Source organism: Tachypleus tridentatus, chromosome 8, assembly GCF_004210375.1.
Source record: "Tachypleus tridentatus isolate NWPU-2018 chromosome 8, ASM421037v1, whole genome shotgun sequence".
Lineage (NCBI taxonomy): Eukaryota > Metazoa > Arthropoda > Merostomata > Xiphosura > Limulidae > Tachypleus > Tachypleus tridentatus.
The window spans coordinates 87,541,738-87,562,531 of NC_134832.1; the positions used below are offsets into that span (position 1 = coordinate 87,541,738).

A 20,794-nucleotide genomic window follows, 5' to 3' on the forward strand; every position below is an offset into this window, starting at 1 on the left:
GATTTAACACCACTCTCGTGGACGGAATTTATGTAAATTCATGAGTAATGAAAGGTTATTTTAGGAAATGAAAAGTTGCTTCCCTTATATTGAATTGTAAAAAAAAAAAAAACAACCGTAAGAATGCCCATAAAAACTGTAAAACATAGAATGGGAAACCGCAAATTTGCAGGTATTTTCATAGAGACTCAACAAACTTCCATACCAAATTTGGCGAAGGTACATCCATAAAGTTGAGGGCGTGGTAAAAACAAACAAACCCATAAAACCGCTAAATACAAAATTGAAACTTTGTATTACACCCAAATGGACCTAGTGATCTTCCACACCAATTGTGATGAAGATCCGTCTACTTCTGCGAAGTAGTTACATGAACATACAACAAACAATAGCATAATACTTATATTGATGAAGATTGCAACATTATTATTTAAACGTACATCTTTAAATTTTGATTTTAAGAGTTGTGATCGAGTGTATTTCGTAAAATCAAAAGAGTTAAACCTGTTACTACATATTCAGGGGCCAGTAGTTTCACATCTTTTTAGATACACTTCAGAAGTTTTAAAGAAATATCTTACTCCCTCCTCGCCCCCCTAAACGTTACTTACTTAATATAATAGCTGAACAGTTGGTATTTACTTATTTTAACAAGGAAGACATATAATGTAGAATGTAAACGTTATTAATCGTTAATACCAAAAATGTTTATTTCTTGTTAACTATAAAGCAACACAATTGGCTATTTGTGTTCTATCCATCGCTGGTATAGATCCCCAACTTTTGTGTTATATACTCTCAAACCAGCCGCTGAATCGCTGAGGACAAACTAAACAGCTTAATTTTATTAATATTATGTTTTAAATTGACCAAACACTGATGGTATTGGAAACCACTTCAGCTACTGGCCCTCGGTTATTTTGTTCAGCAGGTTTTGTAATCACATAATATTCATTTCTAAAAATATAAATGGTAGAATATCATTATTTTGTCTAAATACTGCTTACCACTAGAATAACAAAAGGAATATTTGGTTTTATTTGGGTTGATATATAATAAACAGTTTGAATATATTTGCATAAATTTAAAAATGTATTATTATAATTTTTTGTGATATCGCTGTTAGTAACAATCAGAAGCATAAACGTAGACGCTTATAAAAACACAATTTTCCCTTTCCAGATACCAATGGTAATTTTGTTTACATGTATTTGTTTTGTTTTGTTTTGTTTTTTAATTTCGCGCAAAGCTATGCGAGGGCTATCTGTTTGTAATTTAGCAGTGTAAGACTACAGGGAAGACAGCTAGTCATCACCACCCACCGCCAACTCTTGGGCTATTTTTTTTACCAACGAACAGTAGGATTGACCGTACTTATAATGCCCTCCACGACTGAAAGGGCGAGCATGTAATATGATTAAGTAAACATGAACAAATGTAGATTATATTTCATTTAGAATATTTAAATACAGTATTATAAAGAAAACAACGCTTTTTATTTTCCAGTTTATGTCAATTTTTACTTATTTTTTTTTATGAGAATTGCCTTTACTTCTATGTTCTGTAAGTAAAAGTATTAAACTATGTCAGCCAATAGTAGGTTAAACACGAGGTGATGATTCGTAGAACCAAAGCAGTCATAAAAGTTTACTAGATTTTTCTTCTTTTTATGGTTTTCCTTTTTTTCACAAATTTTAGAAAAGTTTGTACAACATCTGTGTTTATTTTCGTAAATTAGTAACTTCGTAAATACATAATTATGCATACCCTTCGTAGTCGTGCTCCGAAACCTGAACAAGAGTATAATACAACAGTATGAGTTCGATTTAGACTTGACTTTGAGTCGGAGAATAACTAGTATCGTTGTGGTTAGGACTAAATTAATTTTAAATTAGGCTTATTGGTTTGTAAGTTATGTTTTCTCAAATACTTTTTGTTACTTTGACAGACTGATACTCACAGCACAATATGTTCTTCGTAGTTAGACTACTTATCTAAACATTACGTATTACTAATATTATTGTCGCGACTGGCTATGCCTTTAGTGGAAGTTAACAATTAGTAACATTTGAAGTTTATAACTGAAAGTAGTTACTTGAATAGGCAGGCCCCTTATAACTCGTAAGAAAACGCTGGTGAAACGGAGGTCGTTGCGTTAAGTCTGTTTTAGGTTAATAATTTGCAATTATAAAAACGTTGTTTGAAGGCACAGTCAAAAATGTGGTGTTATAAACGACTGTTTAGATATTTAAGTGATGTTACCCTATAGTAAAAGGTTATTACATCATAACATTAAGTGACTGTGTGAGAAATACAAATAAATTATAAGCCTATGAATTCTTTGGACCTGGAATTGAGTAAGGTAAGCGCTTTTATTATGTATAATAGTTTTAATTTTATTACATTTTAAACTTTGGTATTTACTAAGAAGTGTTAGCACTGTTATTGTTAATTTTTGTAATAATGATTTTAACCGCAGTCATTCTTAAGATGTTCAAATTTTTAGCTTTTAGTTTTGTTATTTCTTTTGGTTGAGTGAGTGTAGTAGTTGGGCACTTAGTGAAGTAAAATTTTCAATGGTAGTATTTCTGAACTCGTGGGTTGTTAACCCAGAATTGGGTAATAGGTTTACCAGAATGTGTGAAACTGAAAGGGATGCAGACAGACATTAAAAATAGAGTAATTAATTCGGTTAGATTTTTTTTTGTTAAGAAAAATAATCAAAAACTATAACAACTGAAAGCACTAATTTTGATTGGTTGATAGTTTTTACATTATTAGTTTATTCAGATTTGTGGCATAGAGAAGCTGTAATATTTTGCCATGCAAATATTTGTATCTGTAAATAGAGCCAGGTGATACATAAAATTTGGTAATTGATTGTTTATTGAGCTGATTAGTTTATTCCAGTCAACTCGATAATTATTCTTATAAGTCTTTGATAGTTGGAAACACAAATTTCAATTATTTGATCATTTTTGTGGGTTTTGAAAATAATTGAAGCTGAACTGTGTTAAATTAGTGGAAGATTGGTGATGATTCTGAATAGGAATAATGTTAATGGAGTTTGGAATATTTGTTTGTTTGATCAAGATTAGGGCTGGGTAATGAACTCAGTTAATGAATACAATTTATTACCTCTGTTGAATGCTGTAAAATTTGTTCATTTACTGATGCAAATGTCACAAATTATTAAATATTAACTTTTTCAGAAACAAGAATACTATCTAGCTTGTTTGTTTGCCAGCTCTGAATTGTAGTGAAGTTAATTCAGTAAAAGTTAGTGATTATAAAATGGAGTTAAAATTTGAATAAATAACAGTGCTGTTAATCCCTATCTTACTTATTATTTGTAAATTACTTAAATAAAATTGACAATAATTACATTCCATTTGCTTAATCTGATTAACATTGTAATAGTTTTTCATGCAGTTAATGATATAAATAATGAATGCCTTCACCATTTCTGTGTTATATGTTGTCTACAGTGATGAGTTCTTATGTTGGGCAAAAGACTATTGGTTCTGGATGTGACAATTATAGCATGATTAATATATTAGCTATTCTCATATGCTTTCATTCATAAGTTCTTGTAGTGTGTTACAGTATTACTTAGAGTAAGATTTTATTTTATTAAAAGTTGTTGCAAATTAATATTCATTATTTGCTAAAAAAGAAAAAGGGATTTCTAAATAACATCCTTTTTCAACAGTATGCAAATCTTTAGGATGTTAACATGTTTACATTAACAGAACTCTTGTTTAGTTATAAATCTCTGTAGCTGGTTAGGAAGCATTGAAAATAGAAAACAAATCCAGCTATAATTGTGCTTAACTTAAATACTACGTAGTACACTAACAATAAGTTTAAGTTGCTTGATAGGCCTGGCATGGTGAGGTGGTTAAGGTGCTCTAATCGTAATCTGAGGGTTATGGGTTTAAATCCCTGTCACACCAAACATGCTCACCCTTTCAGCCATGGGGACATTATAACGTGACAGTCAATCTCACTATTCATTGGTAAAAGAGTGGCCCAAGAGTTGGCAGTAGTTGGTGATGATTAACTGCCTTCTCTCTAGTCTTACACTGCTAAGTTGGGGATGGCTAGTGCAGATAGCCCTCATGTAGCTTTGCACACAATTACAAAAACAAACTTAGGGTGTAGCAGCCAGATACACAGTGTCCTGCAGGACTGGTGGGTACTGTATTACATATAGTTGGATGATTAACTTGGTTAATCAATTGTCTGTGAGCATTAAGTAAATATATCAGTTACAGGAAATAATAAGTTGATTGATACTGCAATAAATTAATTAATCTCATGAAAATAATCAACTAGTCAAAAAATAGTATTTCTGGTTATTACATTTCTGACTATTTTAACTGAGTAATCAGAATATTCCCATTATGATTTGATATAATTTTTTTAACTAATTTGTAGTCATTCAACTTAACAGGTTAATTTCAAAATTCTTGGGAATTGTTAACACTGAAATTGCTTCTGGTTATTACTATTTTTGATTATTCCACTGTTATTTCTATCAATTCAATCTTAGACCTTAGTGAATACAGTTTTCCATATTCACATTTGTGAAACTTCCTGAGGTCCAGACTTTCCTCTATAGAACTTGTTTTATTTTTTAATCACAATGTAGTAATGGGCTACTCCAAAGGTGAGAAGTGTTACCACCATTATACATCATATATTCTTCTTCTTGGACTGTTGGTCTGGTTATAACTTCTGCTGAGCTTGTCTTAGTTTTTGAGGACTGTCTATTTTTGTAGTTGCCAGTTACAGTAAGGCTCTGTCATTGATTTTCTGGGTTTTCCCTTGTCATTCTTATTTTTTTCCTCCAGTTCTTATGAACCTTTTACAAGCCTTTCTAGTTATTTTTCTGGTATTTGTATCCTCTTCTGGACAAAAACCTCTGTCTGGTTCTCATGACTTGTATGTTCTCTATGCAAACCATTGGTCACCTGTTTCTTGTGCCATCTTTCTATTGAAATACATTTTCTTCTCTTTCTTACTTGCAGGAGACTGTTATGGTATTTGCACCTGGGATATCTTCTGTATTCTATGTGATGGGAAGAAATTCTCTTCCTAGACTGCTTCATCCTCCTCAAGAGTTGTGCAGAAGGTTGGGTGATTTCTCTGAACTCTGCCCCATTCTTTTCTTCATAAGAACATTCAAGCTCTGATTTTCTCCTTTGTAATATTCAAGCAATTTGTTGTTATTTTGCTTGAGCTGCACCCTTTCAGGCCAATCAACAATCTTTTTTTTTTTCATATCTTGAGATTCCTTCTGTTCTGATAACTAAACTCTTCCTACCTTGACTATTTGAACAACCAATCTGGCTTATCTCTTTTTCTATTTATTTTATCACTTACCATAAAGTTTATCTCATGTCCTCTTGAATTTAGCCAATGACATCCTCTTAAGTGCTATTGTAGGCTGCATGTGAATGACCTGGCATGTTTGCAGCTTCTTCCATTTAATACTTTCATCTCCCTCTTGCCACCATTCTATAACTTCCCAGAGTGGAGTTACTTCTATTTCTTGCAGACTTCACAAAGAAACAAACAATCTCAAACTTCAATATACATATACATACATGAACACACAACACTTGCAAAATCCCCATCCAGTAGAGTTAACAAAGTTTTACGTCCATTTACCCTACTCAGTTCCTTCTGATAAGTTGAGGTTTTCAACAAAATTGTTTCAGCAGTTTATATATTGTACATTTTAAGCTATGTTGTTACATCCAGAAAAAGTGGCACTTGGTGTGGGTCTTTGTCTTCATTCCTGGCCAGCTCTTGCTGTCCTTGTTCATGGTAACCTGCTGCACAGCCTTTCATGGTGGCATTATATCCAGATAATACTGGAGTGGAAGAACACTTGCTTCTCCACTATCAAATTGAGTAAGAGGTCAGTATGGAAAGTTCTAGTCAGTGTAATACTACTATGCATCCCCTGACTGGAAGTAAAACAGGTGTTTATCTGGAAGTGTAATATAGGTTACTCCTACACTAAGAATAAGACCATTCAGCAAGCAGCTAGTCATTTCAGTTTCTTTATCTAAACTGGCCCACTATGGCCAGATGGTTAGGATTCTTGACTTTCAATCTGTGTCATGGGTTAAAATCCCGATCTCACCATACATACTTATTCTTTCAATTGTGGGAGCATTATAATATGATGGTCATTCCCACTAGTAATTGATAAAAGAATAGACTAAGGTTTGGTAGTGGGTAGTAATCACTATCTGCCTTCCTTCTAGTCTTTTACTGCTAAATTAGGAATGGCTGTTGCAGATAGCCCTTGTGTAGCTTTGTGTAAAATTCAAAACAAGACAAACTATTTTTATTATCATCAAGATTATTTTGGAATCAGTATGAATTCAAAGATAATTTTTATGTGAAAATTAAGGTCTATCATAAAGGACATGAAAAATACAAAAACAATGTTTTTACATCAGCATAAAAAATGGCAGCAGGATCATCAATAGATTTTATATTTATCTTGCATGAAATGCTTGCTATCTGTATGTACTGCTATTAACATCCATTATTGTTTCCAAAAGATTTAAAGTGAAGTACGAGTATTAAAAAAATCAAAGTAAACCTATTTGTATTTTAAAAAATTATATGGTTTGTATGGAACAAAGGCTTTTTGTAGGACCTTTGTTAAATGTGCTGGACGTGCAAGGAAGATTATTTTGGCATTCAGACACAATGCATATTTGTTTATTATAGCTGATATAATTTGGAAGTGATAATATACTTTTAAGCTATTTGACTGACTGCACAGAAATAATGATCACAGTGATGCAGTATTTTTCACTTCCAGGTATTAGTTTAGTTGGTATGGATTAACAATGGTATTTTTGAGTGGTTTACTTCTACAGGTCTTTTTGTGTATTTTTCACTTTGCTGCACATTAGAACATTAGCTAAAGTTTATTGGCCTTTAGGTTTACTGGAATTAATATCTTTATGCACTGAATCATAACTTTATGCACATGTTTTCTTATGAGAGAGAAAATGAAGTAACAGGAACCACATTGTTTTATTTCTGTAAATAGTAAAACAGTAAATTGTGTGCATCTTTATCCTTGATAATAATACATTGATGCATCCCATACGTATATTTGAAACTTTACTGTTATGGCATTTCATATCAAAAGTATTATGCCCAAATATACTTAAAAAATATATTTGTATATTTCTATCATGAAATATCAATTTAAAGAACACTTAGCTGTTAATTTTCTAAACATCTGTTAAACACAATACTTGCATCTTTATGTATTCTTATTTGTAATCAAAGAAACAAAGTAAGTGAAAAGTGTTTGTTTTAGAAGAATATCAGTACTGAAATAGTTATCAATAACTGAATAGCTGATGTGCTAACATGATAAACTACGTATATCATAAAGTTAAAGTAGTTTAATGTGTTAGGACCTAATGAGTAAGTAACATGCATACACATCACAAATATATGCAAGTAGAATATACACAAAAATATTTTTAACTCTTTTACAGACTTTTGAGTTTTGTTAGGTAAAGAACACACTGAATAGTATGTGGAAGTTAGTCCCATAGAAACTTTCCAAAATGTATAAAGTTGAGACTTCTCCTGAAGTAGTAGCTATAAAAAATAAATTTGGATAGCTTTTATGCTTTGGTTCTTATAAGTTGTTTTTCTTTAATGTAAACTAAACCAGTCTGTATAATTTACCAGTTTACTTCATCATTGTTAGGTTCAAGTGTTATAAGTTACATAAAGTTCTCTGTGGTCCAGTGATTGAAAAGATTAGAAAAATAAGCCTAATGGCTTCTTATTAAAAATTGGAATATTTACTCCACCCTACAAAATAGAAAAAGGAAGGTGTGAGGTTGTTCATTTGTGTTACACCACAGTTGGTTTTACTTGAATTGTTCTCTATTTCTGAATCTTGTTTTCTTCTTAGCCAATTCTCAGTTTGGAATGGACACACCCTTAAAATTTAGAAACTTTGCTAATATTGATAAAGTATGAAAACAAAAGAATGAAATAATAATGGTTAAAAAAACAAACAAACTACAAACCAGATATCCTCAATGAACTCTATTTTGTGAAGTATTTGAAAGATAAATACTTGTTAAACCTTTGGGTAGAATGAAATTTCAATAGAAATATGGTCTTCATCATTTTGACCAATCTTGCAAAGCACTAGGTAAGTATTTATTAACTATGGGGGGAATATTGTGGTAAATGCATCTTTACAAAATTTAGCAATCTTTTAGTTTTTTTGTGAATCATAAGTTTTTTTAAAATTATTTTTGCCAAAGAATTTTTTGTGAACTTAAGGTGTCTGATCAACTAGACTGGGTGTAAGGTGATTTTCATATTAATAATAAAGGTACTTTTGTTTTTTTATTTTGCAGTCTTCACATTAAATCTGCACAACTTGAAGAATCTAAATGAATGTCAAAAGTATTTTTTGGTAAAGCTTTGTATTTTACTTATTTTGATTATATTAACATTTTACAGACATGGTCCATTTGTCCAATATTATAACAGCCACAGAAATTATGGAATAAATCTATTACACTTTTCTGTACTGATTAAGGAGTGTAACAGGTTGAACACCATCTTGATTTTTTTTTTTATATCATATTCGGAGATGTAAGAATATATGGTAAAAATCTAACAAGGCTGAATAACTGGTGACATGGTCAAACTGTGGCCTGAAGTAGGGCTATTTTTAGCTAAATCATGAAGAGTTGCATGCAGTTAAATTTGTTTACAGGAGATCTAACAGACTTTTAAGTACAACAATTGCTGATTTATCAACTGATAAGCTATAGGAAATTTGAAAAAAAAATCAGCTTTGTATCATATTAAGTCTTAGAGCTATGGCTTATTATATAAATCAATGTTTCTTACAATTTTGGGTTTTCATGTGATTTTACTGTCTCACTATGCAAATCCTAAGAGATATAAACTTGGTTTTAGACCATTTTTGAATTCTGTGAGATTAATTCAGTCAGTATAGCAAATTTCAGCCTTCCACCACCATTACTCTTGCAGCCTTAAGCAGCCAAAGTTGCCTGAAAATGAATTTGCCAAAAATAAAAACAAATGAACTAAATTTTACAAGGCTGTAAATCAGAGACTATTAGAGATATTGATCTAATCTTTGGCAATTTTTTAGTATATGGATAGATGAATACATGTGAATTTTTTTCAAGGTATTCTGAAACCTGGAAAATTTTTCGAAATTTGGATGATTTGACGTGGAATGATCCACTGTGTTAAAGTATTAATCCTGTGAAAGAAAGTTAAATTGTAGGGCATCTGTGTAGCTCTAATTACATAATTATATAACTCGTGAGAGCTAGCTTAAAGACCTCTTGAATTTTTTTCTATTTAATTTCTTCACTTGTTTTGTTATTCAACCTAATAAATTTTCTAGCTTTTTTATTTTCTCTTATAATAAATAAATAAATACTGTTGGCTTGCTGATGAAACTTAAGATGGTACTAGAACTGAAATTGTGGAGTAAAAGTAGTTTTTCATTTTTGTAAATTATAGTACTTGTCCTTATTATTACACAGAGGGGTAATTTTGCATGCTGTTTGATGTTGTTTCTTGAGTCTGTAGCAGATCAAGGATGACCTAGTAAGGATTTAGAATATTTTTCTAGTACCTTCCTTTACCAAGACAGCTATTCATGAATCTTGGAAAGAAATTGTGACTCTTGCAGCTAATTTGAGGGAGGTTGTTGCCATGCTCTGTCCTCTTTGTTTATAAGAGTAGTATGCTTTGATTTTTTATCATCTGGTGAACCCTTATTTGGACTCTATGAGGTTAGACTCTCTACCTTCTATTTGAGGCTTCGGACAAGATGCCTATCTTCATTTATTTTGTTTTCATAAATTTGTCTGTTGCTAACAACAATTTTTTTCATTTATTATTATTTGCAACTGTTGTCAAAGGCCTTTCATAAATCACTTTCTCAAATTTTGGAGAATCTTAATCATTTATTGACTTCCACTTTGGTTAGGTTATAGACTTTTGCTCTCTCCTTGTTTTTTTATTGGTTTCTTTCTGAGATTTTTTTGGAAAGATATTTTACTGAAAGGAATTTGCTATCTGACACTCACCCTTGGGGATCTAAGAAAACCTCCTTTTCTCAGTAAGTTTTATGGGAATTCCAGAATGCACAGAATTTTGAATAGATAGAGATCAACTCCATTTTTTTTTTATACACTGGATTTTTAACCGTTGGGACATTCTTTTACAGGATGGTTTACTGCATTTTCTGTTCATGTTTCCAGACCTACAGTATTGGTGCCAGGATCTACTAGTAAACAAGGATGACTTCAACTTTACCAGTGGAGATTCTTCTCTAGGGTGGAGTGCAGATTTTTGTGTCAGTGAATACCTTGTGGGGTTAGGTCCTGTGGAATCTTGTCTTGGAGAGTTTGTGTTTATGTGGGAGGTATTCACCATGGATTAGGGGGTCATTTGAATTTTTGAGAGGGAATTGGTCCTTCAGTCTACATCTTCTATTCTGTTTCTTATACTGGTTGGATTTTTACTCTCCAAAGTCCCTCTTATATTCAGTCATTAAACACAAGCCATCCAGGATCTTCTGCACAAAGGGACCATAAAGCTCATCTCTCTCTCTCTCTCTCTCTGTAGGACTTTTATTCTCAGTTGTTTCAATTGCCCAAACAGGCAAGAGATTGGTGACCTATTGTCAATCTTTCTCATCTCGGTCTTTTTCTGTAGTTTCCGTGTTTTACAATGGAATCATTTCTTTCCTCTCAGTGGCACTCCTCACATGGACTGTAGATAACAAAATTTGACATTGTTGATGCCTACTTTTGTATTCCAGTCACAGAATCTTCAAGATGTTCTCTAACTTTCAGGCACTAAAACCAGGTTTTTTAGTTTTGTGCTGTACCATCTGGCCTCATTTTTGCACTATATATCTTTATGCCTGATACTTGGAGGTTTTTTGCATCATGATCAGCTTCTCTCACCCCTTCCTGCCATCTGGCAAAAGTACACAGTTAAACTCTGATGTGAGAAGCTGCAAGAGATGGGTGTTTTATCAAAAAGCAGTAGTCTGTTCTTGCTCCTACACAATCCCTTGCATATTTAGGAACATTTTAATATCCAGACTTGGCTAAAGACAATCTTTTACTCTAGTTCTTCAGGTCATGGAGCAAACAGTATACAGAGTTTTATGTCTCCTGGGAATGTGGGCATCCTTGGAATCATTTCATTCCTTTATGTTGGGTTCATAAGATTTTCCTTCAGTAGTTGTTATGGGACTGTTAGAACATTTGCACAAATGTGCTGGATTATCTAGTGAAACTAAGATTCTAGTGTACTGGATTTTAGCTTGTGGTTGAACAGGAACAGCCTAAGTGTTCCTCTCCCAATTCCATTGCTAGAAGTATGTCTGTTCACAGATCTTTCTCTTTAGGAATGAGGTGCTTGTAAACACACCATGGAATTCAAGGTACTTTGGACTGTAGAAGAAGGTTCTCTTGATATCAATCTCAGAACGTTTAGTGATTCATTGAGTTTTGACTTGCTGTCCCAAATTGTTACAAGGGAAGTAGTAATACTTCATTCAGATGATTCCACAGCTGTCTCATCCTTTTCAAAGCAAGGTAGAACTCACTTTAGATCTTTGTTTTTGAAGAGTGGATCTTCTTCTATGCACACAAAATCAACATTGTTTCTCATGCTTGTCATGTTTCAGAAGTAAAGAAGCTAGTGGCAAGCCAGTTATTCTAACAGAGCTTTTACTACAGAATAGATGCTTCTTCATCAATTTTTTTGTTGTTGTTGGATCTGTTCTTGTGTTTGGATATCACACTTTGAGTTTTTTGCTATATGTTGGAATGCTTGGCTCTCAACCTAGATTGATGAATCATCTTTTTGTGTTCCCTCACATTTTTCTGCTTTCCTAGGTTCTGGTACAAATTCTCTCCATATCTGGTTAAGTACTTCTGGTTACATCATATTCTCAGGTCAGTCTTGCTTTACACTCCTCCAGCATCTTTAGAATATCCATCTCTTCTTCATCCTCCCTGTTCATCCCCGTACATCAGTCTTAGTTGGACATTTTTTTTATCCAGCAGTCAGCGTTACTGGACTTTATACCTGGTTTTGTATATTATTCATCACACAACAACAGGGATTGGTGTCTTTTGTGGCATTCTTATTAGCATATTATATTCTACATTCTTCTTTGAAGTTTAGTGAAGAAAGTGGTCTTTTTGTCAGTGGTCTCTGAGGTGTAACTCTGTGTCATGCTGTGCAATATGTCAATTTTTGACACAGTTGTTTGTCTGACAAAGTTTGGCATCTTCAGCTGTTTCCTTTTTTCAGCTCCTTTTCATTTTTCTATGCAAAGAAAAGTTTTCAGTCCCCAGTTGTCTTTCCTTTTCAACTCATTTCATGTTGTACTTCCTTGGTGCCCTTCCCAGTTTCCGAGCTGGAATATCACAGTGGTTCTCATGCATTATCGTGTCCACCTTTTCAACCTTTGGGATCATCTTCATTATATGGTTTTTTTACCAAAAACATGTTTTCTTTTTTTGGTTACTGGAGTCAAAGTTCAGTTATATTTGCACTCAATGTTCAAAGGATATTGTACCATTTCAACTATGTTTTTATTGTGTTTAGACATGCTTTGTTTTTACCTAAAATTATACTGGTTTGAAAAGAAGATAAGGTTTTCCTCTCATTCATCTTTTCTCCCACTTTCTGTTTATATGACCTTCTGGATTATCTTTTATGTTGCTCTGTTTGAGTTCTGTGATGTCGCATGATATGTATGTTGTAGGTTATTTATTCATTATAATCCTTCATTTTCATGCAGCTTATGCCCTGTCACTTTGGTAAGTTGGATTCATTAATTGATTCAGTTAGATTATTCTGGTTTTTCATTAGAAGAACAGACTTCTTTGGGTCTAATCTCATCAAAGGAAGCATACATTAATGTCTTTGGCAGCTCACATATATAGTATGTTAGAGGAAATTATATAGGCTTTGTATCTCACTTGTTCATGATTTAGACAGTCTCCTCCTTGGATGGGTTTTGGTTATCCTCCCCATGGGTATTCTACATGCCCTGTCTCCTCTGTGATAGAGGTAACTTCATTTCTTTCTTTTTTGGGGACCTTTTCATTATTGTCATTTGGATCTCTCTCAGTAGTGAGTCGGGTATGCTTTTACAAATCTACACTAGCAATCAGTAGACTAATAAATAAATTCCTTCTACCAACAAGCTCTGAGATGGGGTGTTACATGAGATCATCTTGATACTTTCTGGGTTCTGACTAATTGTTTTAATATCAAATATCTTTTATAATACTGGACTGCCACTCATGGATTGTCATGAGTAAAGAATAAAGTTACTTTTCTTATCCTTTCTAACCCCTGGATTGAACAGGTCAGGGAAGCTTTGAGTTTATCCTATTGCAGTGTTTTTGAAGCATCATTCTTTAGGACTCCCTGGTACAATTTTGCCCTTCTACTAATGGAGAAAGGGCACCCTTACAGTCTCAAGTTCCAGTTGCTCAAGTGATGAAAAGAGATCTATTCCTCCTTAGTGATGTTTGTACTTTTTATTCTACTCGAGAAAAGAACAAAGCTGATTCCCTTCCTTCCACCATTAATTATGAATGTTTTTCTTGTATGTCAGAGGTGGGGAGTTAGTCCAGCCTATGTAAGTTTTTTCATAATACCAAGTAAGAGATTACGTAATGCTACATGGTTGTATGAGTGTTGGTCTGAGAATTCTACACATGGGGCATCACGTCCATGAGACACTGGTGGAACTACATTTCTTCCACATTCATGTAATTTCATGGGCAGGAGATGTTACCTTGCATTTCAGATTCAAAAGTTGCAATTTCAGTTTGTACTCCCAGGCTGGATGATGTGTGTTGTTTCAGGTTGAGGGAGAAGTGAATTGGCTACATAATTCTAAGTATGGTTTCTTGCATTCTGCGCTTCTTCAGATTGAGGGGAGGAAATACTTGTCCATTTGACTCATGCACGACATTCAGTACATTTTAGGTTGGGTTTCTGGGCTAATAAATTTGATTTTGGTTTGTTGCATTTTGTGCTTGTCAGTTTGGAGTGAGAGTTTATATACTTAGGTGTTGCTTGTCTTCTTTTCATAATTCTGGTGGCTCAACGTGCAACATACTGTAACTTTCAGGGTTCCTTTCATATCACTATTTCTTTTATACAGCTATATTGCAGTCCCCATGTCCTGGCCACTAAAACTGAGATCTAGTTTTTAGTTCACTTCCCTATAATTCCAACACACAAAATGTGGAACCTCATAGTTGTGGTTGAGGACTGGACATAATTCATGATAGTAAACTATATTGACTCTACAGCCAGTTGGCCTTTGTTATCCACATTTAGATTTCACTTTATCTAGATGAAAAGCATACCTGTTCCAGAAGTAGTTCAGACCCCCACTAGTGTGATTTTTTATTTCTCAAATGTGTCCACTTGTTTTACATTGCAGATTCTTTCTGTGTGGATCTTGCTGTCACCAGCCCTTCCACTTGGCCAGTGTGGGATTTTGGCTAAAGTGAGAGGGGAGGTAAGTGTGTTTCAGGAGTTTACATTTTTCTATACTCAAAAGACATTTCTGATAATACCTCCTCTTATACTATTCTGCCTTTTTTCTCCATAATAATCAACATTTGGGTCTGATAATCTTTGCAGTCTTGAACAATTGAATAAGAAAGAATAACAGAGATCCTATATATGGATTGGGTATGGACAGTCACAAGATTAAAATCATAGGGGTGATACAGTGTGGTATAAAGACTAGAACAACTGAATTTGAATTTATACCATTGCTTAGATGGGCAAAGAAGAACCTTTTGTTGGAATAAAGCTGGCACGTAAATAGAAGTATTCCATGATGACGAGAAACCCACTATATTCTTAATACGGCCAATATGGTATTAAAACTTCAATGAAAATAAAGTACAGAACAACATTTTGGCTTCATAGATCATCTTCTAGTTAAAATGACCTATGAAGGTCAAAATGTTCTGTAATTTATTTTCATTAAAATTTTAATATCCATACTAGCTGTATTGAAAATACAGATATAAGTGTTATTGGAAATATATTTTTGGTATAAGAAAATGTAAATTTAATTGCATAGACCAATTTGTCACTCCCCTCCCCATAAAATATGGCTTTGCATCCCATATATAAGGCTCAGAAGTACTCTTCAACTTTCATACATATGCTAATCAGAGATTATGATTGAACATGTGAATTTTTTAATAAAATTTTCCCAATGTTCTTTCGTGATAATTGTAACCAATAATTTCTTAAATAGTTAAGGTTTATTTCTTAATGTTAGAAATAAACATTAAATGTTTATTTAATGTTAGAATAAAATGTTAGAAATGTTAGAAAGTTTTTTCATTAACTTTGAAAAAAACAAAATGAAAGTGAAAAAAATTGAAAAAAAAAATTACATAAAAATGACCATGCATTGATGATGACTGTTATACAGCCAACATCACATTTGGTTTCTGTATCTTGATTTCTAATTATTCATTACTTATCCAAGAAGTTGTTAGGGCAGATGTTACCCCATTTTTTTTATTCAAAAGGGATTAGAGGGGCTTACTGACTCCCCTAAATCAGTAAAGAAGTTGTGCTTTGGAGACATTTTGGTGGAAATGTCTTCACCACAACATATCGGACTCCTCTTGAAATCAAAGGCCATTGGGGATATACCCATCAAGGTTACTTTCCATGCAACTTTGAATTCTTACAGAGGAGGTATAGTTTAGAGGGATTTAAAGAATATTTCTGAGTCTTATATCCTTGTCATTTTCTCCAGGCAAGGCATTTCTGCAGTACCCTGAATCTTCATTTGCAAAGATGGAATTATGGTGTCTACTAATATTCTAATATTGACGTTTACATCACCACATCCTCCTGTCACAGTCAAAGAAGGTTATCTGAACTGTAAGGTACGGCCATACATTCCCAACCATTTCAGATGTTTCCAATGTCAACAGTTCAGTCACTCAAAAACATCATGTGGTTCTTTAACATATGTTTGTTGTGGTTGCAAAGACCACAATGCATATGAGTGCAAACTAGAATTACTCTATGTTAACTGTAGTGGTTCACACCCCTCTTTCTGTATTTCTTGCCTTAAATGGGTGGAGGAGAAAGAGGTGCAATGATTGATGACTTTAAATAATATCTCTTACCCAGAGGCTCAAAAATTGTCCCCAACTCCATCTCGGATGTATAATGTTGCACTCTCTTCCACTGCCACAGTGGGTGTGCAGACAGATCTCTCTAAGCAGAGTTGTTTGCAATACACCTGAAGAATCTTTTTACCCTCTGTGACTAAAAGAGTTGACGAAGCTATGTCTGCTTCCATCTCTGTCCCTGCTGCTCCTTCCAGTGACTGCTTAGTTCCACTTCTTATGGCTTCAGGTGTTTCCTTGGGTCTTTCCTCTTCTGCAGTCCCAAGAAGTAAAACGACCATTCCTTCATGCCCTCAGTTGCTGGAATATTTGTCTACAGATAAGAGACCTACCTACTCGACCCAGGGTAGGATCCATGGAGGTTGATAGCCTTTTGTCCAGTAAAGAAAAAAACATGATCTCCTCCACGTAAATAAAAATGGCCACTCTGATCCAGTGGAACTGTCGAGGTTTTCATTCAAATATAGATAACATTAAAGATCTGATTGATTCTTACCATCCCATGTGTCTCTCCTTACAGGAAGTGTTTCTGAAACCTGCTGATACAGTCACCCTTTGGCAGTTTTCTTTGTACAGAAATGACAGGTTGTGTGATGGACAAGTGCATAATGGGATAGAACTACTAGTTGATCAGCATGTGCCCACCCTGTCTTTGCCACTTATACATCCTTGGAGGCTGTAGTTATCTGTGCTTCCTTGGGTCGTATCATCACTGTTTGTTCTCTCTGCCTGTCTCCTGTAGAAACCTTGATGCCCTCATTGAGCAGTTGCTGTCTCCCTTTTTAGTCTAGGGGGATTTTAATGGATATAATCCCCTCTGGAATTGTGCTAATATTGATGGGGAGGGTTGTTCTATAGAGCATATCACATCTCTCTTCAGTACTGGTTCTTACACTTATTTTCATGCACCTAGTCAGTCCTTTACTGCTACTGATCTTTCTACCTGCTTCCCTTCACATTTCTCTCTCATTTCTTGGAGGGTTGACAGTAGCCTCCAGAGTTATGGTCATTTTCCTATCATTCTGAGAGAGACTGGCCATGGTCGATGCCACCCAACTCATGTGCCTCAAAGGAAGTTGGACCAGGCCAACTGGCCTTCTTTCACTGCTCTCTCAGAACTTGATCCTGCCATTGTCTGTAAGCTATTGATAAAGGACTGCATGGCAGCACTGACTGTCTTGTGTATTCCTAAAACTTCATGTTTCCCGCAGTATCCTCATCTTTGGTGGAAATCTGCTTGCCACATTGCAAGGAAAGTTTAAAAATGAACTTGGGATACCTTTCATAGGTATCTCACACTTTTAAACCACATTTCATTTCAATGAGCCTGTGCACATGCTCAGCAAGTCAGATGTCAAAGCCAGAAGGAATCTTGGATTAAATAAGCCTCTAGCACCTCTTCTACCACCAGTTTGAAAGTCATATGGGACAAGATTTGAAAGGTTAGTGGACATTATATTTCTGCCCCCCTTTTGATCTTGTTCTCTAATGGCCAAAAGTTGCTGATGGTCAAAACATTGCTAACACTTTCTCTAAAAACTTTTCTCATGTATCTAGTACTTTTGCTTTATCCCCACCTTAGCCATCAAAACACTGGCAGAATAATTACCTCTCTCCTTTTGGGATGATTGTCTCTATGATTGTAATTGCTCTTTTACACTGGTGGAACTCAAGCTTGATCTTCATTGGTCTGTCAGTACATTAGTTATATCCAGTGATATTAATTACGAGATGATGAGCCATCTTTCTCCTGCCTCTCTTACTATCCTTCTGGTTATATTTAACCAGCTCTGGGAGGAAAATGTTTTTCTTGATGCTAAGATCTTACAGAGACAGCTTGTCAAAGCAATTGGAATTTGAAGGGATCTTGGTTAATGCTCATCTTGTTTGGTTTCTCAAATCAAATAACCTTCTCTCACCCACTCAGTGTCAGTTCCGATGACAATGCTCCACCATGGATCATCTGATATGACTTGAAATGCCAATTGGGGAAGCCTTTCTCGAGTGACATTTTGTTTTTGTATTTGTGACTTTGAGAAAGGCATCTTGTAAGACTTCCACTTGTATTTGAGTTGCCATTTTACCCATTTTTATTAAACATTTTTTAATGAACTTGTGATTTCAAGTCTGTGTGGGTTTAACACTTTCCCACAGGAACTTGGAGTCCCTCAAAGCTGTGTCTTGAGTGTAACATTTCATCATAATGATTGTCATCTGTGGACAACTCCCCTCCTCCCCCACAATTGCAATCAGACTCTATGTTGATGACTTCCATATTTTAAGTCAGTCGTAGGGAATGAGGTTTATGGAACAGCAGCTACAGATTGTCCTCACTTGCTTACTGAAGCAGACCACAGTAGACGGTTTTACCTTTTCTCACTCCATAACTGTTTGCATGCACTTCTGCTACCAACTGGGTATTCATCCAGATCCTGAGCTCCATCTTGAAGAAATTGTGCTTCCTGTAGCTACTGAAGCAAATTTTTTAGAGCTTATCTTTATCTGTAAGCTTACCTTTATTCCACACATCAAGCAACTATGTGTCAAGTGTACAAGAGCAGTGAATATCCTCTGTGTCCTCTCTTCCACCTCTTGGGGAGTGGATTGATGTTCCATGCTAAAATTCTATCATGGCCTTATTCAATCAAAACTGGACTGTGGATCTCTGGTCTGTTGCTCTGCCAGGACCTCAGCCTTGAAGATGTTGGACCCTGTTTACCATCAGGGGCTTTGGCTATACACAGGGGCCTTTTTCATGTCTCCAGTCCAGAGTTTGTGCACTGAGTCTCATGAACCTCCCCTATTCATTTGCAATTTGCAGCTGTCTTTACTGTATGCTTCAAAACTTCAATCCTTACCACAGCATCACACCTGAAATTGTGTTTTCTTTCCTCTGTGGGCCATACTTTTTCAGAGTAGACAATCTGCCATTGTTCAATTTGGCCTCCTTATCCAGGCGCAGTTGGATGAATTGGGTCTATCCTTGGATAACATAGCTGTATGTACTGATTAGCCCATTCCACCATAGCTAATTATCATCCCCAAATATGGTCTTTCTATAAGTCATTTGAAAAAGGTGGATACTCCTGATTGGAAGTATCGCCTTCTATTTGCCAAACATCTTTCAAACCATTCTTCTATTTTCATTTATATGGATGGTTTGAAACCAGGTGACTCTGTGGGCTTTGCCATGGTTTGTGGTGATTCAGTTGTTGCATGTAGAATCCCCTCTACAGTTTCTGTGCTCACTGTTTAATTATATGCCACTTCTCTTGCCCTGGATCACATAAAAACTGTGTAGTAAACTAACTCTACCACTTATACTGACTCGCTTAGCTCTCTGGCCCTAGAATCACTTCACATTAGTTCTCGCCCTGTTCTCATTGATATTCAAAACTGACTGTCTGATTTCTGTTTATCATCTACTTCTATCCAGTTTTTCTGGATACCAGGCCATATCAGTATTCACAGCAACAAGCTTGCTGACAACACAACTAAGTCTGTCTGCTCTGGTACAATATCTGTCATGCCTGTATTCAAGACTTGACTTCACTCTATTGACAATCATCTTGGAGTGAGCAATGTGGTAAGCTTTTCCAGACCAAATCTTCTGTTACTCTTTGGCCATCTTGCTTTCGTAAGGATTGGAAGGAGGAAGTTGTTCTGGATAGGATATGTCACCCAGGTCACAATAGCCCACATTTTACTTTCATGCTGTCATTATGATTGAGAGCAACGGCATGATTTTTAAACATTTCTACCATGTGTTCACCCTTGACATTGGACAGTGTTATTGGTGATGGTGACTGTCTATTTCAGTTGTGTTTTTTAAATTTTTAAGGGTCAGTGGTCTTTTTGACTCTGTTTAAGATTTTCATTTGAAAATTAGACTGTTTCATTTTAGCATGATTCCTTTTTACATATTTTAATGATTTTACACTTTTACTTCTTTAGCAATTGTTTGGTGCAGATAGCCCAGTTGCTTTGCACTAATAAATGCTAAACAACCAACCACCTAAGAGTAAAAGAGTTTAGAGCATTAAAACTATTTGGTGAAGGATATGTAAATACTTGGCTTAACCCATTCTTATGCTTGTGAACATGGTTAGCAGTTTCTAGCTTAAGTTTTCAAAAGTTGTATGAGTGTACATTTATTTTTGATTATTCATTGCTAACTTTTTAGCATAAATTCACTAAATTTTATGCAGTTACTCTAATTAAAGGGCATTTATTATCATATATTAGCTTAAGCTATTAACATAAATAATATGGCTTGATACAGCTGTACTGGTTACTTAACATCATACTTATGTAACTGTTTATCAAAAGTCCATGATGTTACTATAAAGTTAGCTATTATTACTGTTTTAGAGTGGTAAAACTGCTACCACTATATATTTTAAAGAATCTAGTTGGTTTTGTAAAGTAAAGGTCTATTCCAAATAACAGTGTTGCAATCTTAAAACTAATGTTTGTTACTATTGAGTGTCACTTTCTAAATTGTTGTG

At 34.7% G+C, this 20,794-nt stretch overlaps 1 protein-coding gene across 4 annotated transcripts in view; it reads left to right on the forward strand.

Moving 5' to 3' along the window:
* Positions 1-1,595: 1,595 nt before the first annotated feature.
* The window catches only part of LOC143222867 (protein sprint-like), a 105,468-nt gene continuing 86,269 nt past the window's right edge, over positions 1,596-20,794 (forward strand). For 3 of the 4 annotated variants that reach the window (XM_076449975.1, XM_076449978.1, XM_076449976.1), the window contains exon 1: positions 1,596-2,362. In XM_076449975.1, coding sequence (XP_076306090.1) covers positions 2,333-2,362 — 30 coding nt within the window. In that variant the 5' untranslated portion in view covers positions 1,596-2,332. Of the gene's footprint in view, positions 2,363-8,198; positions 8,219-20,794 lie in introns of those variants that run through there. The other variant, XM_076449977.1, reaches the window with a different exon arrangement.